The sequence below is a fragment of the Oncorhynchus mykiss genome, chromosome 27, assembly GCF_057628025.1.
Source record: "Oncorhynchus mykiss isolate SJ-2025 chromosome 27, ASM5762802v1, whole genome shotgun sequence".
In the NCBI taxonomy this organism is placed as follows: domain Eukaryota; kingdom Metazoa; phylum Chordata; class Actinopteri; order Salmoniformes; family Salmonidae; genus Oncorhynchus; species Oncorhynchus mykiss.
Genome location: NC_143048.1, coordinates 10414911 through 10440796, shown reverse-complemented (window position 1 = coordinate 10440796; position 25886 = coordinate 10414911). Strand labels below are relative to the sequence as shown.

The window sequence follows — 25886 nt, the reverse complement described above, 5'->3', positions numbered from 1 at the left end:
ATGTTTTTATTTTTTTATTTTAATTTTACTAGGTATTGGAGTTTATCTTAGACTCCTTTATGGGCTAGTTTCTACAGCCACACATTCAGTTCCAATGGCATAGAGATTCTCCATCGAGCATGCTTTCTAGTCCAGTAGTATTCATTTGAGTCTGGAAAACCAGCCCTATAAAAGATTAAAACAAAGTTTATTGTTGTGCTATTAACAGTAGTAGTAAATCAGGAGGAATAGAAAGTATAAAACAGGTTCAGAACAAAACACAGAAACATTTAACATCTACAGCTCACATTGGAGAATCCCATTCCATCTCCACTGCTGTACTTGGTCGGAGGAGGCAAGATCAGGTGGGACCATTCTAGCCAATGTTTAGGGCAGATACGCGTGTGATCAACAGGCACAACTGTTTCCACTAGTTACCTGTCACAATGTCAAAATATCGCGGCTATATCGTAGAAGTTCAAATTCATGACAACTAAAATGTGCTGTTTGGCTTTAATTCAAGGTTAGGGTTAGGCATACAGTTAGCTTGGTTACGGTTAGATTTATTAAAATCACATTTTAAGAAGAGAAATTGTAGAAATAGGCGGGGTTTATGACTTTGTGGCTATGGTAACTAGTGACGACCAGGCAATACTCCGACATAAATTGTTTTTTTTTTCTTAAAGTTGCCGTGTCCTACTTATATCAGTAAACCCGTAACAACATAATTATTAGAAAAAAACGTATATTTGATCAAATAAGCCATTACATTTCTTTTGACACAAACTCCTCGCTTGATAAGCGAAAAACACAACAAACCCCACCTTCTAGAGAAAACAGATTTTGCGCCGAGTTATCCCCTCATTCTACACATTGAATAATCCCAAATTGTCCTTTGAGGTAATTATGTTTCTATGCAGGTATCAAATAAGGGTGCGTTCGTAAATTCACTCTGGAGCGCTCAGGGCGCGCTCTTAAATTCAGAGCTTTGTCAGATTGTCCGTTAGTAAATTCAGAGCGTTTCGCCTTCGGAGCGTGGCCGAGGAGGGGGGGTTGATCCAAGCGTTCTGACCTCACAACGGCAGTCAAGCGCCCAAGCTAACTGGCTAAAGTTAGCTTCCAGACATAAATGTGAGGACACCTCACTCTGACCATTGTACATACGTTACCCTATAGCAGAGCTGTTTTCATGTTATCCAGAGCGTTGGTGACTGTAACTGTGCTGCTGGCAACAATTTGATTAATCTTTTTTTTTCCAACGTTACTGACACCGGTCATATTCAACTGGTGTTGAGCGTTCGTAAATTCATCAGTTAAAGCCTGCGCTCTAGCACACTCAGACGAGAGTGCTCTGAAATCGGAGTAGATAGCCAGAGCGAATTTACGAACGCGTCCTAACTGTCACGTGCCCCCTCCCCTCACCTCCGAATGGTTGGCAAACTCAATGGTGAGGCTGTTGCTATAGTAACAGATACGGAGAGCAGACGGTAGTCTGGCTGGTGAGCGACAAACAGCGAAAGGTGTTGAGGGTTTCTGGATGTGGAGAAGTGGGGTGGAAAGACGTGTGGATAAGGAGGCTGCAAGAAAGCGGAGGTGACGGGTCTGCTTGAAAAGAAAGAAATGTCGGAGAGGATCGCTTCATCATGTGGGAACCTTTATGATACCACTTCACTCCTTCTCCAGTACTGCAATGGTGAGTTCACCTTTGACTGGTGGCATCTAAGTCGACCGGTTTTGATATGAACCGTGGCACACGGTGGTGGGACTAAGGTTTTCATGCACCTGTTTGCAGGTTTCATACCATTCTACACGAAACAGAGATGTGCCTCGAGCTACAGATTGTTGAATAGAATGTTAGCTTGCATCGTTAGAATGATCTAGGATCTATCCATCCATCATAGAGCAGGCTGTCATGAACTTCATGTTCACTCACTGTTTTTTTGTGATTGATAGGTGTAACCCAGAGCCATTTATTTAGAAACATATATGGCTCTGGTGTAGCCTATGGTCGTCCTGCCAACCCTCTTTGACAATATGTAAAACATTATCCGGCTGGGGGGGAAACAGATAGGCTATCTCTATGATATTTAATAGCGGAACTATTTGCATATTATGGTTTCACTGTTTCAGATTAAGTTGAATTGCCTTCCAGAGGAGAGTGGCCGATGAAGTACACTGTTGTGGCTTCATCTCACTGTGTTGTAAATTAGAGAATGGTGTTCACTTTTTGAGTAGCAGCAGGGGCTGGACATGACCGTAAAGAGCAATCATAACATTACAGCATAATCAAAGAAAAACTGATGTAATGATGCTGTAACTGGCCACATCACAAGACCAGGTTCATGCATGTCCAGTGTCCACTGTGTGAGAAGAAAACAAACAACACACTATCGGTAATGTCTTATACGGTAAAGTATTTATTTAAATTTTATGCACCCATGCTATCCAATACATTTTCACATAGTTCACAAATCCACTTATGCATCAACGCCTCGTTTGCCATGTAAGCAGTGTGCGAGTGTAGCATATCTAAATAGACTTGCAAGGTATTCAATTAACAAAAATCTGTGAAACTCAGAGGTTCTGTGTATTGGGCTACATGTAGGTCTACATATAGCCTATATGTAGAAGATAGCCTACTATAAAATCATATTCAGTGACAGGTGGACAGACATGGAGAGAGACATGTCATCTGTTCAAATGGCCAGGCTGTCCTGACCCTGTAAGTCTGGGTAGATATTTCCCATGGCAGAGTCTGGTATGCCCAGTACCCAGCCTGGGTGTCCTGCCAGGGTCTCCCATGGCCAATGCCTACCCAGCTAGCACATAACGTTCCAAGAACCATATGTTTCTTAGAGCTTGGTGAGAGTGTGGTTGTCCGATGGTTATTTTGCATACAACCTTCCCACAACTTTCTGGGAATGGCGCAGGATAGTTGCTTGGCTTTGGAACATTCTCAGCACATTTAAGTAAATTGACCTAAACAAAATCATTATTTTCTTGGTATTTCATTACTTTAACAAGAACGTTTCCTAAAATATCTAATATGGTTACATCTAATTTCAATGTTTGTAATGTTCTAGCCTATTGCGAACCACCCTGACCTCGCGAGCTTACATTATGTTTGGCTACACGGATGCAGTCTGGCCACGACAAGAGTCAAACCGTTTGAGCCCCTTCCTTCTATCCACCGTATGGCCGGACCAATCAGCATCCTCTAATAATCTGTGGATCGAGAACCCAATACTCGTTGTTGTCGCCGTTGGTCGCCCTTCATGGAGGACCAGATCAGAGAGGTTGTGAAACTGGGGATCACTGCTGGGGATCCATGGACGTTGCCAGGTTTTCAGTAACCCAGAGTCTTGGTTGCTGAACAACAAGTGGTGGAATATGCTGGCATCAACAGTGTATGGAGAACATCATGAGGATTGTTGTGGAGAAGGTTCATGTTACATGCAAATGGTAACTATACATAATTTGATATGAATTAAGTCCACGCTATGTTGAACATTAATTGGACTCCTAGCTAGCTAACTAGTAGTGCATAAGGAAAAATGAAATGCTTGAAAATGTCCAACATATCTGAGAATATATTTTTATCCTAGAAAACAATGAGATGGTACCTTTACAATTGGTTTACCATGATATAATTTTTTTAAATTATATTTTTGAAATATCATAGTTCTTTTGGCATGTCTATTGCATTAACTAATATGTATTTATCATTGTCGTTATTACACTTTTTTGAATTTGTATTAAGAGATGTCCCAAACTGTTTAATTCCCGACCACATCATTAGTGGTTCGCCTGATGTGACGAGGAGCTGGCTGCTTGTCTCTGTGTCACAAATCGTGGACATATTCATCATGTTTGGTGACATCACTGACATTGCCACCGGTGTCAGCAATATGTCCAGGGGCCAACCTCTACCGAAAAAGCATCTCCCATGCCGTATGCCAGGTTGCAGTTTTTCTTTTACTCATAGAGAAAAGCAAGGAAGAACCATCAGGGAGAAAACAAGGGAGCAAGGGAGAAAACATTCATGACTTGGTAGTGGATTCAGTGCCAGATGCAACCAGGAGTTTAATCATTATGCAAATTCTGTTGCAAAATGTTTAGTCTGTTGCAAAACGTTTTGCAACAAACTGTTTACTCCAATGTAAATTCTATTGGACATTCTATTCTGGGCATTCATTGGACATTTTATTCAATTGGACATAAACAGGTAGGTCCCTCCCCATTTCGTTCCATCTGCTCTGTTTGCTTCCATTTGGTTCTTGAATGGTAAACCGTTTCCGTAATGAATACACCAAAGTCTAGTGAGGAGGACCACACAAAAAAAAACATACAGAGGCAAAACTCAGCTTTGGCTTCTTCCTGTCCAACATGTAGGGAGATGTTTTTGTGGTTATACACTGTAGCTCTGTTGTCCTACAAGGCCTATGATCATAGCCAATATGCCTACAGTACCCTTCTACTGACCTTGCAAGTCATTGCCACTCTTTCCCTTCTGTTGGCACACAGTCTTACCTGGAACAGGTTCTAGAATGTGAAGGGAAGGAATATCCCTCTTGACTTACACCTGGAACTCCTCAGCGTCTTGAAGTCATTTTTGAAGGACCTGGGTCCAAACATGACTGAGCAAGCAACCGACAGGATTAGCAAGTCCATTGTTGTCGAGGACATGTTGGACACCACAGACGCTGAGTTCGAGGCATCAAAGTCCAGTGGCATCCATCATGCTGGTCGCCAGACCGGGGACATTCTAGCCTTTGTGGAGGTTGTCAGGGAGGCAGAGCTGTTAAAACCCAACCAGACAGAGAGTTCACAGCATTTCCTGGTTTAAACAGAAACATTCTCTCTAAAGTGAAGTACAGTGAGATGTTCCCGTTTGATTTGAAACAGCTTAGGTGCCAGGCTAGCTGGGGATGTGGTTGGTTTAATCTGATCGTCTAACCCTGTCTAAGATGTCGACAGTGATAGGGAGTTAAGGAGCAGGATTAGGATAAATACACTGTTGTCACTGTGAATATTTCTTATTGATTTGTATTTATCAGTACAACTGTTTATCTGCTATTATCTGTATAACTTTCCATGTATCATTGTTCTTTGATTTATGCTTCTTGATTAATTGATAATAAAAAAATCCATAATGTTAAATTGAAATTAAACAACATCGCTGACAGTTATGATGTTTTGCATTTGATCAAGGAACAACATGCAGATAGTAACAAATGCACATTTTTGAGCAGTCAATCCATTTTTATCTGCTATAGAACAACAATGTCCGCAGCTAAAATGCCCCCGCCATTTTGCAGAATTTCTCTTGCGTGTTGTAATCTGAATACTGAAAGGTTGTTGACAATGTAGACACTGATGCTGTACCTGGAACATATACATTCAACAATAATAGTAATTATGACAGCCTGAATTTCGGGAAAGTTCTCAAAAGAAGACCTGTGTCATATCTGATGATTTTGAAAATATTGTAGAAACACTGCAGCGTTTCAAGATGTAATATTTCATTTCATCAATTTTCAAAAATCATCTTAGCTAACACTATCCACCCCGACCAACTACCCTAATTTAGTTTTTGCAGAAGTAACCTTCTGTCTTATGTACAGTGCCTTCAGAAAGTATTCACACCCCTTTACTTTTTCCACATTTGCTTGTGTTACAGCCTGAATTGAAAATGTATTACATTTAGATTACACACAATATCCCACAATGTCAAAGTGGAATTATGTTTTTCGATTTTATTTACAAATGTAATAAATGAAAAGCTGAAATGTCTTCAGTCAATAAGTACTTAACCCCTTTGTTATGGCCTAAAATAAGTTCAGGAGTAAAAATGTGCTTAACAAGTCACATAATATGTTGCATGGACTCACTCTGTGTACAATAATAGTGTTTAAAATGATTTTTGAATGACTAGTACCTAATTTCTGTACCCCACACATAAAATTATCTGTATGGTCCCTCAGTCGAGCAGTGAATTTCAAACCGATTCAACCACCAAGACCATGGAGGATTTCCGATGCCTCGCAAATAATGGCATCTATTGGTAGATGGGTAAAACAACTAAACAGACATTGAATATCACTGAGCATGGTGAAGTTATTAATTACACTTTGGATGGTGTATCAATACACTCAGTCACTACAAAGATACAGGCATCCTTCCTAACTCAGTTGCTGGAGAGGAAGGAAACCACTCAGAGATTTCACCATGAGGCCAATAGTGACTTTAAAACAGTTACAGAGTTTAATGGCTGTGATATAAGAATTGTAGTTACTCCATAATGCTAACCTAATTCACAGAGTGAAAAGAAGGAAGCCTGTACAGAATACAAATATTTCAAAACATGCATACTGTTTGCAACAAGACACCAAAGTAATACTGCAACAAATGTGGCAAAGTAATTACTTTTTTTCCTGAATAGAAAGTGTTATGTTTGGGGCAAATCCAATACTACACATTTCTGAGTACCACTCTCCATATTTTCAAGCATAGTGGTGGCTGCATCATGTTATGGGTATGCTTGTAGTCGTTAAGGACTGGGGAGTTTTTCAGGATATTAAAAGAAACGTAATGGACCTTTAGCACAGGCAAAATCCTAGAGGAGAAGCTGGTTCGGTATGCTTTCCACCAGACACTGGGAGATGAATTCACCTTTCAGCAGGACAATAACCTATAACACAAGGCCAAATATGCACTGGAGTTGCTTACCAAGAAGACTGTGAATGTTCCTGAGTGGCCGAGTTACAGTTTTGACTTAAATCTGGTTGAAATTCTATGTCAAGACCTGCAAAACACTTTGGGACTATATCAACAGTGGACTAATCAAACAAATGCCAAAATATCGCTTTTGAGTTTCCCTTTAGGTGTGTTGTCCCGTGTCCACTAATTGGCCACACCTGATCTTTAATGATGGCTAGTCACTTTTAAAATGGTGTCTGTTTGAAAATACTAAAATTAACAGCTTTGTATGCTTTAAAAACATGGTATGCTAGCTACATCCTGGTGGCTCAGTTGACTAATTCCCATGGCTAGAGAACAGAAGATTATAGGTTTAAATCTCACTGATACCATGCTGCTATAAAAAATAAATGTTTGCATAAATAATGCCAAAGGAAATGAATTTCCATGTGTCCTATCTGTGCTCGAAGTTCATTTTTTTTAACCTCATAAGCTAGCAGTGTTATCAAAAGTCCTATTGAAAAAAGGAAGTTTAATTAAGTTAAACCTCCACATAATCTATCATTTCTGTTCTCAGAGCATTAATAATAAAAAATTCAAATACATGATGTTTTATTGTCACATACACCAGATAGGTGCAGTGAAATAAAGGAACCAGATTAAAACACTCAGAACCTCACAGCAACCTAAAAGTAAACATTCCCAGAAGAGGAAAAACATTTGAAAAAGGATCAGTTTTACCAGGTCAGTTTTACCAGGTCATGAAACATATGGCTTCGTTCCTGCAACCAATGTGAAACCAAAAACATATGTTCCCACGACTTCCAAAGAACCAAATGTGCTAGCTGGGTAGCCTGGATGTGCTGCAGACTTAGGATCGGTTCCAGGCTGCAGATCACCCCAGACGGTGGAATACAGAGGGGAGCAGCTCAGCTTCTCTGCCAAAGGGAGGTAGAATTGACTTTGGAGCCATCTTGGTCAGGGTTGACCTTTACTGTAGATTGTTTGCTGCCTTTGTGTCTGTGACCAAAGCTCTAGTCTGGACTCTGAATTGTCTGGTGCTGGTGGTGACAGCGACAGTTTAGCTCCTACAGTCACTATAGGTTAAGTACTTTAACAGCTGAGATAGCAATTGTGTACAGGTGTATTTTATCCCACAACAAGCTATTGATTATCATGAATGCAAACAATAGATAGTAAAAGGCTTGCAAAGGTAAATACACTTTAACTTGTGACCATCTGGCCCATTTGTGTTATTGACTGCCTCAGACTGCGTGCAACAACCATGGCTCATCTGTCATGAAATCTAATACCTACAGGTCAGCGTTTAGGTGTATTAACCATTGACTCAACATGGTGTAACAGCAGGTAGTACGATCCCCTCTCTAGGGTTTGCTCACATTGTTACTCAGACCCTGGTCCCAGTGGTGCGTGTGTGTGTTATTGATAGAGAAGACCTCAGTGACTTCCTTGGAGATGAAGGCAGGGGGCTGAATTGTGTTTGTCATTCTGTCATCGATATTATGTACAGTATGATTCCAGCCATGCCATGGTGTGCCTGATGTGAGCACATACATACATCTCTCTCTCTCTCTTTTTCTCTCTCTGTATGCGCATGTGCGTGGGTGCATTTGTGTGTCATGAATGGAGGAGACTCGGATTCCACCCACTGCAGTCTCACTTCCTGGTTGTGCCTGGCTGTTTCTGCAGCGGTGTAAATGTCTGGCCCCCAGCCAAGCCAGCCTCTGGCTGCATCCACTGCTGCTGCCACTGTGGAGGCAGGACTGCCGGGAGCAGTGTCCTGTTACAAACAGTGACTTGCCTGTCTCTTTGTGAGCCGCATGCACTTCTAGAAAGGAGGAGGAGAATAAGTAGAAGGAGGGGGGGTTGGTCCAGGGAGAGAGAGGCAGAACAGGCACTGGCTGTAGAGGAGACGAGGGGAAAACCCTACATCAGAAAGAAGCCCAGATTTGGCATCCCGGGACCCCCCAAGAGAGCTAAGGAGAGGAGAGCAGGCTGTCAGACTGACTGAGTGACTGGCTGACTGGCTGAGTGACTGAGCATGACAGGTAGGGACAGGCAAGCAGACTCCAGAGCCCAATGAATATTTCAGCAGGCTTTGCTTTTCGCCCTGACCTCCATTGTCCTCTCGCATCACACAGGGGTTCATCCCTCTCCACCTTACGCCATAGAGCTAACCTTCCCTCCTCCCCTCCCATTCCCTCTCTCCATTTAGTCATTTTCATATTATATAATTAGTAGCCATGCTTTTTTTTTTTTTTTTAACACAGCTGCCACCTGCTTTAACTGTGCTAGCTATAGCTGTCCTTTGCCTGTGCTGTGTCATCTGCTGGAGGCAATAAAGAGAAAGTTATTGAGTACGCATCATAAGCCTGCAGTCTGTTCTGTTGGACAGCTACTGCGTGTAAAGTGCGAGGGGGAAGGTTGTTTCATTAACAAAGTAATGGGATGGCATTCCTGTGGAAACATTGTTTAAAAATTAGGTAGGTTTAAATGAATGAATGATCACACTTAATTACTTCATTACCAGAAACAATTCAAGCAGTTTTTTTTTAGTTTGACATGGGGATGGGTGGAGTAAACCCCCGTAGATGTAGTTGTTTTGTACCTTGGCCGTTCAGAGGCAGTGTAATTGACATTTGCTGCAGAGGCGATTGAAATCTTATCAATGCTTTTACTCAGCAGATTTCAAATTGTGACCAAGGTTATAAAAGCACGCCATGGTTAATTGACAGCGTCAGCCAAGTAAATAGGTATTTGTTTATGTTGGTCGGAGTATCCAGTATGCATAGTCACTTTAAATTTACATTCATGTACATACAACCTCAATTGGGCCGACCAACCAGTGCTCCCGCACATTGGCTAACCGGGCTATCTGCATTTTGTCCCGCCACCCACCACCCACCACCCCCTCTTTTACGCTACTGCTACTCTCTGTTCATCATATATGCATAGTCACTTTAACCATATCTACATGTACATACTATCTCAATCAGCCTGACTAACCAGAGTATCCAGTATGCATAGTCACTTTGTCTGTATGTAGCCTCGCTACTTTTATAGCCTCGCTACTGTATATAGCCTCACTACTGTCTTTTTACTGTTGTTTTATTTCTTTACTTACCTATTGTTCACCTAACACCTTTTTTGCACTATTGGTTAGAGCCTGTAAGTAAGCATTTCACTGTAATACAACACCTGTTGTATTCGGCGCACGTGACAAATAAAATTTGATTTGAGTTTGACATGTTCTTTAATTTCCCCTCCTGCTGAATCAAAAACATCTAACAGGTGTTGGGATTTTTAAAGTCAAACTCTCAACTATGCCCAATTTGAATGTGGGTTCTCCCACAATCTTTTGGACTGAGAGATGAGGTAATTGGTTCTACTGGGTCAGGCATGTTACAGGCAGAGTAAATAGGCATGTCAGTCAGGGCAGCATTATACTAAGAAATCCTGTTGGTAGTACTGCATATCCTTCTCCAAAGACACATTCATCTAACAATGGTTCTTGGTCATTTGAATGGCATCAGTGTTGAAAAGTACTTGAGTAAATATACTTTAAGGTACTACAGTACTTAAGTAGTTTTTTTGGGTATCTGTATTTTACTTTACTATTGATATTTTTGCAACTTTTATTTTTACTTCACTACATTCCTAATGAAAATAATGTACTTTTTACGCAATACATTTTCCCTGACACCTAAATGTACTTACATTTTGACAGGAAAATTGTACAAATTCACACACTGATCGAGAGAACATCCCTGGTCATCCCTACTGCCTCTGATCTGTCGGACTCACTACACACAAATGCTTCGTTTGCTGGAGTGTGCCCCTGGCTATCTGTCAATAAAAATCAAATAAAAATTGTGCCGTCTGGTTTGCTTAATATAAGGAACTTTAAATGATTTATACTTTTACTTTTATATTTAAGTACATTTTAGCAGTTTCATTTACTTTTGATGCTTAAGTATATTTAAAACCAAATACTTTTAGACTTTTACTCAAGTAGTATTTTACTGGGTGACTTTCATTTTTACTTGAGTCATTTTCTATTAAGGTATCTTTACTTTTACTCAAGTATGACAATTGAATACTGTTTCCACCATTGAATGGGATATGATGATAACAAGCACTGGAATTTTGTCAAGTGGCAAACAGTCGTCAACTCAACATTATAATGTATGTACAGCATTCTGTTACATTGTCCCAAAATCTGTTTTAATGGCATTGTTTTGTTGAAAGACATTTGAAAGAATTGTCAGACCTTTCAGTTACAGGGCATCCTATCTGATATTGCACAGTTAAGCATTTGAGCTGGAACAGAGGATTAAATTGGACAGCCACATGATGCCATCCCAGTGAAGGACGAGAGGTTAGGGTCTAGCTGGCGACGGTGCATAATTGACGTCAGAAATGACATCATTGTTTTCGCACTATCCACTGAGTTTTTAAAGTAAGATGCGCGACATGGTTCAACGCGCTAATCAAATCAGCACAATATACTTTTTGAAATTGCTGCCGCCATGGAGCTAGAACTAGGGTCAGGTATGATGTGCTACTGACAACACATAAAAGAGTAAAGTCTTCAAAACGGGGTTGGCCTCAATTTTGTTTCAAGCAAATACTGCTTTTAATTAATGTCAGAACTGCACTGTCATTTTTGTTCTTTGCTGTAGGAATTTAAGACCAACATATTGTTTGTCAAGGAAGTAACCTAGTGTAATCTTTATTAGCAAAAACTAACACATAAAGCTTGGAGAATTATGTAAATTCCTGCTTTTGTACTGGGTGAACAACAAAACATCTTTGTTCCATCCCCCTGACTCTGTCTCTGTCCGTTTTTCCTTCTCCCTCTCTCTCCTCTCTCCCCCTCCCTCTAACCCCCACTCTCTCTCCCTGTCTCCCAGATGACAACGTCTCTGCGGGCAGCACCATGGAGGTGGACGACCGCCTGTCCCACCTGGAGCAGCGTGTCCAGTTGCAGGAGGATGAGATCCAGCTGCTGAAGGCTGCACTGGCCGACGCGCTGCGCAGACTGGGCGGCTGTGAGGAGCTGACTCAGACTGGGGCCGGAGCGGGGGGGAGGAGGCCTACTGTGGCCGCACCCACCAAGGGTGAGGAGCTGGGAGCCTGGGACCACGTTAGACCACCGTAGTCTCGTCAACGTACAGTACTAGCTGTAATAGGAGAGGAGAGTCTAGAAGCTTCTACTGAGGAGGTTGCATTATAAACCTGATGCACAAGGCGTGGAGAGTGTTAGTTGCCAGCCAGGGGGAATTGTTTTAAGATTGTCATACCCAGGATAATTTAGCCATTTGATTTGGAATTGTAGGACCCCTTAAGGTATCAAAAATATATATATATACAAAAATGATTTGATTTAAACATTTAATTTGGCCCAAAGAAATGCATTGAATAAAAAAAGTCAAAAATATATAATTTAAGGAAGTTTGTTCTATTTCTGAGATATATAAGAAATATCACTATACAGTTTATATATTTTTTAAATGAATTTAAAACTTGCAATGGAGAGATACACCATGTACTGTATGTAGTTTTTGGTAAGAATTTGCATTGTCGAATTGGAAAAACTTCAACAACAAAGGTCTGTTTACTGAACCATTCTTCTCTCCCTCTTTTGATGCCAGTGCGCCAACTCTTGCAAGCCTTACCATCAAAGCCTCTCACTCTCAGCAATGGTTATGTCCAGCAGAAACAGATGGGGGGATACCCTTCCTCCCCCTCTTCTCCCAAAAAGGAAGTGTTGCAGTCCATCAAAAGGTAAGACATCCGAATGTGTGGATCTAATACTGTTTTTCTTGGTATCCTTCTATTGTGCATTTCCAAGCCCAGCCTTAGGGTGGCAGTGTGGCGTTGAATCTACAGTCTGCACTGCAAACCTATGACCGGAGACATTTCATATCCCTCTCAATATCCTTGTTCACTCTTCACCCTCCCCCTCTTTCCACCTCTCGTCTTTTTCCTCTCCCTCTCACCTATTCTCCCCAACTAGGAAGAGCATGTCGACCGAGCGTCTGTCCACGGTCAGGAGAGAGATGGTGTCTGACAGCAGAAGCAGAACCACCTCGTCAAGCAGCTCCACATGTGGCAGGAGCAGGTGATTGTCTGATACAGCACAGACACCGCTAACCCCCTAAACACAGACACTGACACAGCAAACACTCCTGCTCCATCTGGCTAACTGAGAGAGCATAGAGCGTAGAGCATCCATGCATACCGTATACATCTGTGAAGTCTACCCAACATCTGAGAATGGGTATAGAGCTCATCTCTGATCTCTGAGGAAAATATAAAGACAGCTCGTCACGTCCTGAGCAGCCGTAACTGCCTCACTTGCCAGATAAAATACCCTTTCTATCTCCCTGTTTGATAAGACAGGTGACATATGGTGTGGGTCTGTGTTCTTCTCAGCTATTCCTCGGGCTGACATTGTATTCCGAGAGTAGAGGTGCCAAGGTCTCAGGGGTTTTTGTTGACGTCCAATTTAGGGCACTGATCAGTAGACCGATCGTTGTTTTTAACCCTCTCGCTGTTCAGATCAGATGACAAATGATCCTAAAAAAACTTGTGTAAATGCACCACTGATGCATTGCCGTGTAACACTGTGGTGTTGTATTTCTACGGAGAGAGCAGGTGAATGGACGCTGGATGTTTGACTGGCTTGAATCATTTAGACCCCTGTATGTGTAATGTCTAGGGAGGAGAGGAGACGGGTGGAGGTCATCTGACCTCTCTGTCGTCTACATACATATAGAAATTCAGATCTACTGATGTGTTTAACTTGTACTTCCATAATTTTAGTCCGGTGCAGTGTTATGTAGGCTACTGTGTTTAACAGAATCAGTCGCTTAATAAAGGAAGATGGAACAGTGTATTCACAGTCAAATGCATGCATGGTTGCTTGTGCCAAACAGAAACGCCCCACACCTGCTCATTGTTTGAATAGTAGATAACAAGATCTGATTGGTTTTATGGAGGTGCTATTAAGCTTTGAAAGACAGGTGGATACAGTCAGTCCATCCACTCCCTCTTCCCTCAATGAGCTCACTCTGCTGAGGGTGTCAAATTTAAGGGGCTTAGGTAACGGAGGTGTGGTTACTGAGCAGAAGGGAGGTCCAGCAGAGTCAGGAAGTGCCTCCCCATTGGTGGAAAAAGTGCCCAGACTCCGGACACAGCTAAAGTTAACTGAATCAACAAGGAAGCCTGTTAGTTGTCGACAGGGTTCTGTTGTGTGAACTGCGTTGCTGTTACCTAACGGAAAAGTTACCATGAAGAGATCACCCAGGTAAATTAATACGTAAACATTTTGCAGGTGATTGTTTGACAAGCCATTTTGGGTCGTTGGGTAGTTTAATCCAACAGGAAGCAGTAACTGTTTTTATCTTATGTAGGACCTTTTGATGAGTTATCTTTCAATGGGGTTTGGGGAGGGGCAGCAAAGAAACAAGGCCAGAATGATGCAAAGACCCATTTGTGATTTACAACAAACTAAAGCCATAGATAACACATGACTACGAAATCAAAATAAATGCAAGTAACGTTTCTTTCGTACTGTACAAAGACCTGTCTATTGTATCGTCTCTTTAAGAACATAAGTGTTTGCATGGGGGAGCTTTGCTCTGGGGAACCCAAGGGAGCATTCTGTCTTCTCCCTAGGGTTCTCAGCTGTAAGTATTGGCCATCAGCTGGGACCATGTGCACGGCAATTCCGACGCACTGTTTTAACGTTTAGAAACGTTAATTCTCGCTTGCGATACAGTTTTAGAAACTCTACTCTCACATCAAATTCATTTCACAAATACAAAAATATACACTTACTGTACGCTGTTTTAACCATTTGTAACAGTTGCAACCCACTGTATTTTTCAGTTCAAACACTATTCTGGCGTCCTCCTTCCGTTACTCACAGGTGTTCGGATGCGTGCTAGATAGCTAATTAGCGCAGGTAGTCGCCTCTGTCTTCCGGAAACAAGCGCCGTGTGGGAACCCTAGCCACAAAGGTGTGTAGTTAATTTAACCTTTTGTTTAAAATAATAATAATCTCACTGATATGAAAGATAAGGTCCTTATGCTTCCAAAACTGTACCGCAAGCGATGCATGCTAATGTTCAGACCGAGCGTCGAGGCTCTTGAAACCCTCCCTGAACGGAAGATACCGTTGTGAATATACACTAGGGTTAGCGTCTATGAATAGGCTAAAGGGAGCTATGTCCCATTCCAGTTTTAGGCAGATCCTTTATGAGTTTGCATTACGGATGTGTAAGTCAACAAACCAAAAATAATGGGTATTTTTCTATTTGTGGTTGATTTCCCCCCCCCCCCCCCCTTGCTGATGCAATGTTTCATTGGGATTGTGGGTGGATGGGTAGTTTGTTTATCTGGATTACGGATTCCTCTTGCTCTGCAGAATGACTTGATTGGCACTCTTGCTCATCCACATGCATTAAACATCTCGACTGACGCACCCTGATTGCAGACTGGCTTGATGGGATAGCTGAGCCTGAGGACGAGGAACAGATTGCATGTATTTGAATGGCAAATTTGATTTGGGGGGTCTGAGTGCATGCAAATTCTGATAGAGGAAGAGTGAATGATGGCCTGTTGGACCACTTTTCTATCTCTTGCTCTTTTTAAATGAGATGAAGCAGCAATCTGTACTGAAGTCGACTATGGATCTATTTGCATGTTTTTGTTCTCTGCATTCGGGTAGCACCTGGAATTTACTAGGTAGGCCTTATGATGGTAGGTTATAATGGGTACTTTAGTATTTACTTCATAGATTTCAACGGTAACGTTCTACCAAATGGTACAGTATTTCTTGTTTTGATGATTCTTAAAGAAATAAACTGCACTGTCGGAGGCTTTTCAAGCCACCCCATTATTTATCTCTCTGGCCTTCCTGTTTGCCAGTTGCCATCAAGCCTTGCTTTAATTAGTGGTTTTGGATCTTTCAGCGACTCCCATTGGACACAACCGGCGCCTCTCCTCTTTTTGAAAATCCGCATGCAGGGAGACAAACAGGCCTTTATGTGGGTACTTTAAAGAGAGCCCTTCCCTGACTGTCTCTGTGGTTGTCCCACAAATAACCAGGCTCCAGATATAATACACTGTAGTGAATGAATGCTCAGCCAAAGACAGAAACATGAAAGCCTCTCTGTTTACTTGCACTTTATCCCTCATGTTTTCAGTCTGCCCTGCGATTAGCCAAACTGGTATTTGCCCAAATGTACCACTAATACAGTGTCCGTTTGAATAGCATGATTTAATGAAACAAGTTGTCAAAGAAAATAATCTGCAGCAGTATTGTAATTGTATCCAGTCTTCCTCCGAATAACCTACTGCTCTATACTCTCGGATTGGTTAAAATGCACAGATTGGCAATTCATGTTCCTCCTAGACTTTTCTCTTATCTTACGCACCATCACTCCTGTGACTATGTTGCCATGGTAATCTCAAACTGTCCTAGCTAGGCAACCTTTCAGTGGCTTTGACAGAAACTCATTGCTTTTCAGCTGATGTAGGGGAGTGCTGGAGAGGCCCCCCGACAGGATACTGACTGTCTGTGCTGTCTCAGTCACTCTCTCTTGCTCTTTATTTTATTCTCTATTACTCTCGTAACTGGCCTTATTTTATGTCATGGCACAGCACCAGTTGTATTTTCTATATCATGAATACAGTATTTTCCCGTCCGCATTGTTTGAATACTGTATTTAATGTTTGTTTTCTATATGCTCTACAGTATGAACTACTACTTTTAATATTGCAGACTATTTGGATAATGCTCACCGGGCATTGTGGCGCAGGTAGATGGGTTCTACTGTAGACAGAAAAGTCAGAGGCATGAAGGATGAGGTCACTGAATAATTTAGTCCATTGCAGCAATACCATGAGTTAAAAACGGCATCTCAGAAAATCACTCTTCTCTTCTTTCTTTTTTCTCTCGTTTCAGCAAAGAATGCTCCGTCAATGCAGGTACGTCTTAGCACGGCAACAGGCCTGCGTGTGATTCCTTTACCATACCCGGCGCCCTTTTATACCCCACAGTTTGACTGAAGAATACAGTGTACAAGATAATTCATTATATGCAAACAAAAACATAATTTCCAGGCACTGAGCATTTAGAAATACTACCCCCCCCCCCCCCCCCCCCCCGTTAAAAAATAAGCATTGACCAGTGTACTACATGGGAATCCATGAAACATGTCCAATAAACAACAACCAATAGCCTGTCTGTTATTGTTGGGGCTATATTCATTTTTAACAAGCCAATTACCCTAATTTTCCCATGTCCTCTCTGAGTGCTTGGGTAGATGATTAGGGACCGCAGAGAGGACAGCACACTGCTCCGTTAATGAGCTCAATTGACTCCCGTTATGACAGCAGCCGCAGCACTATAATGCCAACCATAACCGCAATTTGTTTTTAATATAACGTTATGTCAGCCAAGAGAGACCGTATTATGGGGTACCCCCGAGTTATTGTGGTGCCTCAATGTCATGTTTTTGTGCAAAGCTTCAGAGCCGTTTGAAATGACATACACTGAAGCTATATCTTTTGCCATCATGCTTCAGTGATTCAACGCACAAATCCTGCCTCTTACATGGCTGGTGGAACAGGATTTGTCGGCGTGCTTATGTTCAAAAGACTTACATTTCACTATCTACCGTTCATGCTAGCAAGGAGCGGTATAGATAGGAAGTGTTTCACCATTTTTTTAAAGAACAATTTCTCTCTCTCCTGCAAGTTCTTATCTCCCTGTTCTCTCCCCCTCTCCTGTATCAGAGGATGGCTATGTGAGGATGTTCTTGAGGGGTCGGCCAGTCACCATGCACATGCCTGACCAGAAGAGGGACAGCTACAGACTGGACCACAAGGGGACACTGCCTGAGCACAAGCTCAAACTGCAGTGGGTGTATCCTTCTGTCACTGACAAACAGAGAATAGTGCTGCAAGGCATACAGGGGTGTATTCACTACGAACCAAACGGAAAACAAACAGGGTGGAACCTACCTGAACTATTCCAATGTAAGCTTGTTTTTGTTGCATTTTTCCCCCAGTTTCATAGGGTTGGAGTAAGGATTACACCCCAGATGAGGCAGGGAAAGCTTGTGGGGGACAATGGCTATAGAAGTATATTTAAGCAATAAGACACGGGGGGTGTATGTGTATATGACCAATATACCACGGCTAAGGGCTGTTCTTAGGCGCCACGCAACGCGGAGTTTGGCCACAAACCCCCGAGGTGCATTATTGCTATTATAAACTGGTCACCATTGTAATCGAACAGTAAAAATACATGTTTTGTCATACCTGTGGTAAACGGTCTGATATACCACAGCTTTCAGCCAATCAGTGTTCAGGGCTTGAACCACTCAGTTTATAATGTGCATTTGTGAAAGAACATTTCAGTGTTGCAGTACTGTCATCACAAATGAATATAGTACCACATTACTATTTTTTTTATAGTTGATTACTCTGTGTGTGTGTGTGTGTTTTTATGGCCTCTGGAGAGTAACTTCTTTGATTTGTATTGTACCCACCTCCCATAAGTTCTGAGATGGCATCAGCCTCCTACTGTTCAACAGTATAATTGTTCAGACAGGATTACTGTTGTGGTCCTTAACCCTCGGTTGTCCAGGTATGGGTACAGGGGCAGAGACTGCCGTTCCAACCTCTACCTGCTCCCCACAGGGGAGATAGTCTACTTCAATGCCTCCGTGGTGGTGCTCTACAATGTGGAGGAACAGCAGCAGAGACATTACCTGGGCCACAACGACGATGTCAAATGGTAAGGCTAGTTGGTGTGCTTGGTTCAGCAGCTCCCACTACCATAACCTTTTTAGATGACTGGTGTAGGCATACAACTTTTCTTCTGGAATTTTTTTTTTTTTTTTACTTCTTAGCTTTAGCTTTGACTCCAGATGGTGACACCCCACTGCATTTAGTGCAGCAATGCACGTCATAAGCTTTGCAAAGGGCAAGATGTGTCATCTGGAATTTATTTAGCTAAATGTGATTGCACACTAGATGGCATTCACAGTTTTGTCTGATAATCATCAGCTATCACTTGATTTAAATCGGGGCAAGATAGTTTTGCATTTTCCAAAGGCTTACTGTGCCAAGAGAACTTCCTTAAATGACACATTGATTCAGAATAAACGTTATTTAAACGAGGTCTTGTTCGAGGCTCGGTGTCTCCTGTGCAAACAAAGGTTGGGCTGGTATATGCTAATGTCCTACTTGCACAGTATCATTTTCATACATGTTGGGCTATAGCTAACTCTGACATACCTGACCAGAATACTCTTTCATTTGTATTGTGGACTGTTTTCAGTGTGGCTATAAATTCTATATTATTATCTTCAAAATGTGCAAATGTGTTCATGGAAGTATTACTTATCATCACAACACTAATGCTTCAAGGGCTTTTCATACCAGTGTATTTGTTGTAGGGCCTGTTATTTGCTTTTTGAAGTATCATTGACAGTTTGTTTATTTCATGAGTCATTAAAGGGCTGAATAAATGAGTTGACTTTGACGGCATTTTAGCCCGTTGTATACAGAGAAACAAGAACAAGAAACAAAACAAACAAGAATTCCCCAGAGGACAGTGGGAAAGGTTAGCTTGGCCTTATGACTCGCCACATCACTGTGACTGTTCTGTCTTCCCGACAGCTTAGGCATCCATCCAGACATGGTCACCATAGCCACTGGACAAGTCGCCGGAACCTCCAAAGATGGCAAGGTACATTTTTAAAATCAACAATCTTCTTCAATTCTGGAGGAATGACCTCTTATGGGAATCGTATTGTGGTTCACAGTAGTATGTATGTATGACTGCAGTGGTTCCAATTTCTCTCTCTCAGACCCACTCTTTCTCTCTCTTTCATTCATTTCATTATCAGCTGTTAGAGGGCAAGGTACTTTTAAAATCAACAATTTCTGAAGAAATGACCTGTTATATCCTCTTATGGCCATCTTATATTGTATAATATTTATATTTAATTATAGCGCATGACTGCACTGTATCCAATTTCTTTCTCAAACCCACGCTCTCTCTCTCTCTCTCTCTCTCTCTCAGATGTTGCCTCCTCATGTGCGTGTGTGGGATTCGGTCAGTCTCAATACCCTGCATGTCATTGGGATGGGCGTGTTTGACCGGGCAGTCACCTGTGTGGCCTTCTCCAAGTCGGTAAGCCCTCCCCAACCTGCTTACAGACCGAACTTTGAGAAAGTCAGTCATTCATTAGTACTTTGAAAACATGTTCCATGACATTAGCCGGCATGTATATGTTAAATATCTATAAATTGTCTGAAACGAATAGAGCCATTTATTTACATGACACGTATGCCTCTGACTAACACCTGTCCTTCAACAGAATGGTGGTGCTCATCTCTGTGCCGTCGACGATGCCAATGACCATATCCTGTCTGTGTGGAACTGGCAGAAGGAGAAACAGCTGGCGGATGTGAAGGTGACGAGGCCTCAGACTAAACTACAGTATGCATGACGAGAGCTGCTTTCCTTGGTATTGCATGGCATATAAAGACGAGTCATGATTGATCATAAATAAAGAAAAGTGAAGGCGTCAGCAGTGTAGGCCTGGGTATGAATAAGTGTCGTAGTCTGTGGCGCAATCAGTCACCATCGTCTGCCAGTTCAGGGGTCTAATTCCTGCTGTCATCCCCTCCAGTGCTCTAATGACTCAGTGCTGGCCGCAGCCTTCCACCCCATGGACGCCAACCTGATCGTCACCTGTGGGAAGTCCCACTTGAACTTCTGGACCATGGACGGAAACACTCTCACCAAGCGCCAGGGGCTGTTTGAGGTCTGTGGATGAGCGAAAGACAACTTAACTTCTGCCTCCTGTTAACTTTTTTAAAAATTATAACGGAAGTGTTAAACCTTTTCTCCCAGAAAAACGAGAAGCCCAAGTACGTGCTGTGTGTGGCCTTTGCTGAGAACGGAGACGCCATCACAGGAGACTCCAGTGGAAACATCTACGTCTGGGCCAAAGGTCTGTTTGAAGACCGTAGCCTTCTCAGCCACTGTAACTCAGTGCTCTGCAACCAGTCGTTCAGTTCACACATCCATTTCTTATATGAAAGCAATTTATTAAGAAAAAAAAGCACACATCGCAGAAGTCCATCTCACATCCCTCCTTGAAGCATATTATTTGACAGCGGTTTGTGATTGACAGGTGGGAACCGGATCAGCCAGGTGGTGGCGAAGGCCCACGAGGGCGGGATCTTCTCCCTGTGTGTGCTGAAGGATGGTACACTGGTGTCCGGTGGAGGGAAGGACCGCAGGATGGTGCTCTGGGACCACGACTATAACAAGCAGAGTGAGATGGAGGTGAGAGAAGAGGGTGTGGATGACTCCGAAGGATGAGTAAACCTTATGCAGATAAGGACACGCTGTACTCTTTATGACTCAAAATCGAGACTGCTGAGCTCATAGCTTCCCTTGACTTTCCCCTTTAGCACACAACGGTTAGCAAGACCAAGCGTTTAACTGTATAGGTGTCCTTTGGGCAGCCGTAATTCTACCTGAGAATGACCGATGAGATGTATAGTTTTATGCTTGTTGCTGTCGTGTGTCCTCTCTCTCAGGTGCCTGAGGCGTTTGGGCCAGTGAGAGCCGTGACTGAGGGGAAGCAGGGGGAGCTGTTAGTGGGGACCACCAAGAACACCGTCCTTACAGGGTCTTTCCCTGAAACACTCAACCCTATAGTACAGGTACACCACCTGTCAATTGCCAATGGAACATATCAGTAGGAAGTATGGTTTTTACCTGTTTTATAACCCCCGTATTTCTCTTCTCTCCCTTCCTCTTTTACCGTTCGTCCTCGTCTGTCTCCATTTTGCTTTTTCTGTACTTTCTCTATCATCTCACCTCTCTCGCCTCCTCTTAATCTCTCAGGGTCACACAGATGAGCTGTGGGGCCTGGACATCCATCCTTCCATGGAGCAGTTTGTGACTTGTGGCCAGGACAAGCAGGTCCACCTATGGGACACCAACTCCCATCAGCCTCTCTGGAGCAAGACCACCGAGGTGCTCAATCTTCCAGCTCTTCTCTGTAGCTACTCTCCTTTTGAATATACACCAGCTTCAAGAAGAGAGTTGTACTTGGTCCAGATCCGCACTTGGTTACCTTGCTGTAATGACAAAGGCACTTGAAACATCTAGCTTAGTGAATTTACATCAGTCCATAGTAGTTGTCTTGTATGCGATGGGCACCATGCAGCCCTGTTGATCCTCCATGTCTCCCTCCGTTCCTACAGGACCCAGGGCGCTCTGCAGGGTTCCATCCCAGTGGAGCTGTGCTGGCAGTGGGGACCATGACAGGAAGGTACTTCAGATCCTCACGCACTGGCTTGAGGATCATCTCTTATTGGACAGTGAAACGCTAACGGCACAATTCAATTGGACAGGATGAAGGATTTGCTATGTAATTTGATTACATGGTGTCAGTGCAATGACTCCATCCAATAACCTCTCCCTATTTTTCCCTCATCCTGTCTGTAGGTGGTTAGTGCTGGACACGGACACACAAGACCTGGTGTACATGCACACTGATGGCAACGAGATCATCTCTAATGTCAAGTACTCCCCAGGTACCGTGCAAGAGTCATTTCCGATATTACAAATCCCGCCTTAAATATACACGTTGTTTAATGGCGCCAATAAGTGAAATCTCAGAAAATGGCTGACCATCTGTCTGAACTGAACGGTACAGGATTGTACAGTGTACTTATCCACCACCTCCTACAATCACAAATAACCTAACTCTCCTGCTCTCAGACGGCAACTTCCTAGCCGTGGGTTCCCATGACAACTTTGTTTACATCTATGCCGTGACGGAGAATGGCAAGAAGTACAGCCGCGTGGGGAAATGCACTGTAAGTAATAAAGACATTCCCATTGATGGGAAATTAAATCCCTGTTTTTAAAAACTAGTACACTAACATTTTTGTTTATTTTCCTCCTAGGGACACTCCAGTTTTGTCACCCACCTGGATTGGTCCGTCGACAGCCAATACATTGTAACCAACTCAGGAGACTACGAGATCCTATTCTGTGAGTCTGTTTTGTCCAAACGGGTAACTCTTGTCTGTAACTGTAGTGTTGTGGTACATTCTAGCTTATCTTCTGTTTGTGGTAAAGGGGAAGCTTCCAGCGGCAAACATGTGACGAGCATGGACCTAGTTCGTAATGTGGAGTGGGCAACCTCCACTTGTGTACTAGGCTTCAGCGTCTTTGGTGAGTCACCACTTCCTGTTTTCACTTGTGATATGGGGCAATGATGGCAAAACCAGACTGTAGCTTTATAAATCCAAGAAATGAAACTTCTATGTGCCAACTGTAACGGAGTTCTTTAAACAGTCGGTTCAGGTCACTCTAGCAATTGGTGATTGTGACAGCAGTCAATCATTTTAAAATGGAGCTGTTAGTCTTTGCAGTTGTGTCAAGTGGAAGTCTATATTGTTTCCTGCCTCTGGTTTGGTTCTATCTGGTGGAGTAGTAGAGTGTTTACTTGTGTTTACCGTCTGCCCACCTTTTGCGGAAGATTGCTTTGAAAGTACAAACACTTAAGCGTGACTTTTTTTCTTCACCACGACTGGCAATCACAGTTTACCCAGCTATTGTTTCTTTACCACTACATCGCTGGTTCAATTTAGGTGTTTGGCCCGACGGTGCTGACGGCACAGACATCAACGCCGTGTGCAGGTCACATGACTCCTCCCTGCTGGCCTCTGCTGATGACTTTGGCAAAGTGCACTTGTTCTCCAACCCCTGCTCCCAGCCAAGGGTACGCTTGTTGTCATTTACATCTTATATGCTTTTATGTTAGTGTTTTCTCATCCACTTAAATGAACTTGTTTGCATCTAAACAAAGTTAATCATTCAGGGGACATTTTTGACAGAAGTGGATGAATTATTAACCTCTTTGTTTGTCTCCCTTCCTTGTCACGCCATGCAGGCCCCGAGCCATACCTACAGTGGCCACAGCAGCCATGTGACCAACGTTGCCTTTCTCCACGACGACAGTCACCTGATCTCCACCGGCGGGAAGGACACCAGCATCCTCCAGTGGGTGGTCGCCTAGACAACCCTGCTGCATCAGTCTCCACCTTCGCCTCCTGCCCACTAGAGGGCAGCACTTCTGTGCCTATAAAAACACCCACTTTAACCCTCTCCTCTCTGCACTCCTGTTTGTCTGATGGTACTGTCCTGAGGTGCCACTAGGTGGGGCACTGACTTCAGAGAATAAGCATGTCGAGCCTATTTAAGACTATTTAAACACAGTTGTAGCTGCTATTTATGTTGCAAAGGTCTATAGAAGTATATCTGAGTGGCTGTGGTATTCTAATATTAACTGTAATGTGGTGTGGCACCTACAGTAGCACTTGAAACATATTTAGGACTGAGTTTAAGCTGTGCTTTGCCTTCATTTGTTTAATAAAGTTTCTAACCTGATCATGTTTGAATATTTTCTGATACTGTATTTAAAGAGCTATCTATCAGAGGCAGTGACTCAAACGGTGTACTCCGACTTTAAAAGGTAGCGCTAAAATAATCATGTTGAATGTAATGTAGAATTGCAAACCTTTTGGGTTTTCTGACTTGCTTTGGAGCTACCGGTATGTAGTTGATCATCCACTACAGTATACTCAAATCACTTCCTGTTCTCTGTAGACTGTCGACATGCTGACGACCATAACACCCATTTTAACCTATTTGAAGGCTCAAGGCCTAACCTGTTATTGGTCATGAGGCTGCTGTGGAGGTGACCTGTCAACACGTGCCTGATTAGCAAAAAAGAAGTTCATAGTAAACCTAAAACAGCATTAACGTCCTACTGTTTTGCCCTCTGGGGTTCAATCATGTGGCTGAAGTCATGTTTTTTCCTGTAAATCCTAGGTAAACAGACAATGTCCTTGATAGTTGTCCATTTGCAATCCTATTTTACGCAGTACTTCAAAAAACTTAGTCATAGTTGGTGAATACACGTTCAGGTACTCTTTGGTGTGTTTTGCACCAAAAACCTCTGCACTCCTACTTACGCATCAAAGTAATTGCTGTCCCGCTTAAAATTAATCTGTCAGCTATTCAGAATACCTCACTCATCATTTAACAAACATTGTGTGTTACTGAAAACAAACACGAAAATAGTGGTGCAAGTGGGTTGACTGTCTACATATAGCAAACGCTGCCGTACTGTATTATGTAAAACGGGTCTCTACAAACCCAAGCTCAAGCAGGGAGGTTAGTGGATTTTAATCTTCAAAGAGGAAGTGCATATCTTGGGTAATTGGTTGCTGGGCAACAGCTGGGTTGATGCTGCTGTGTTGAAGCCCTGGTGTGTGGGAACACTAATCTGCCTCTTTCCAGGCCGCCTCAAGCTGCTCCCTCCCTGGTGCTCACAGTCACTGAGGTTGGGGGGTGGGGGTAATAATATCGACTTCTTGGGGGATATCAAAAGTTATACAAAATTACTAACATTTTTAGAGTGGAATTAGGCAGATGAGACTCCCAGCAGCTGTGCCAAGCAGCCACTTGTTGAGTGGCTTTTTTTGTGTTTTCACTCAAAGATTAAAGCCCAAGCTCAAAGTAGAACCACTTTAGTAATAGGAGGTCTAGATCTTTTACCCCACCTCTTCCCCTTGAAATTCCCTCTAAGATGGATGACAAACATGTAATTCTTTGTGGTGTAAAGGATGATTGAGCAATTATGAGTCATTTGGTTACCATAAAGTAGGTCTAAATGTTTTGAAGTGATTGCTGCTTGTCAGAATCAAGTAAATTGAGACAATGAAGGTAAAATACATTGGAATAAGATTTAAATGACTTGTATTAAGCCTTTTTAAGGTTAAAAGAAGCCAAATGATCTACCAATGACGTTTAGATCATTTAGCTTGGCAAGAAAAGAAAAAACAAACACGCAAAAAAAAAAAAAACGTGATGTATTACTCTATATAAGATTGCTTACATTTAACTTTTTGCAGTGTAAATAAATCTGAGTTGCTTTTCTCTACTGTCAGGACCATGGGCTCAGAAAGAGTTATTAGCAACAAATATTTATCCATATTAAGCTCTAAACAGTCTCTGATAAACACAAAATATTCCAGGTTTAGGCATGAATCCAAATCTTAAA

At 42.5% G+C, this 25886-nt stretch overlaps 1 protein-coding gene across 6 annotated transcripts; it reads left to right on the top strand.

Moving 5' to 3' along the window:
* Nucleotides 1-984: 984 nt before the first annotated feature.
* On the top strand, nt 985-24208 carry LOC110507482 (echinoderm microtubule-associated protein-like 1). Of its 6 annotated transcripts, none has more exons than XM_021587499.3 (23): nt 985-1672; nt 11613-11819; nt 12354-12486; nt 12719-12823; nt 16676-16698; nt 17509-17638; nt 18365-18514; nt 19402-19471; nt 19632-19646; nt 19808-19918; nt 20106-20201; nt 20421-20555; nt 20645-20744; nt 20928-21082; nt 21340-21465; nt 21650-21781; nt 22012-22079; nt 22256-22344; nt 22532-22629; nt 22720-22807; nt 22895-22990; nt 23410-23540; nt 23712-24208. In XM_021587499.3, the coding sequence occupies exons 1-23, from the start codon at nt 1600-1602 to the stop codon at nt 23835-23837; spliced, it is 2457 nt and encodes an 818-aa protein (XP_021443174.1). In that variant the 5' UTR covers nt 985-1599; the 3' UTR covers nt 23838-24208. The 6 variants fall into 6 exon arrangements, with proteins under 6 accessions (XP_021443174.1, XP_021443175.1, XP_090080463.1 ...); XM_090224336.1 differs by lacking the exon at nt 985-1672 and adding an exon at nt 8451-8747; XM_021587500.3 differs by lacking the exon at nt 19632-19646.
* Nucleotides 24209-25886: the final 1678 nt, after the last annotated feature.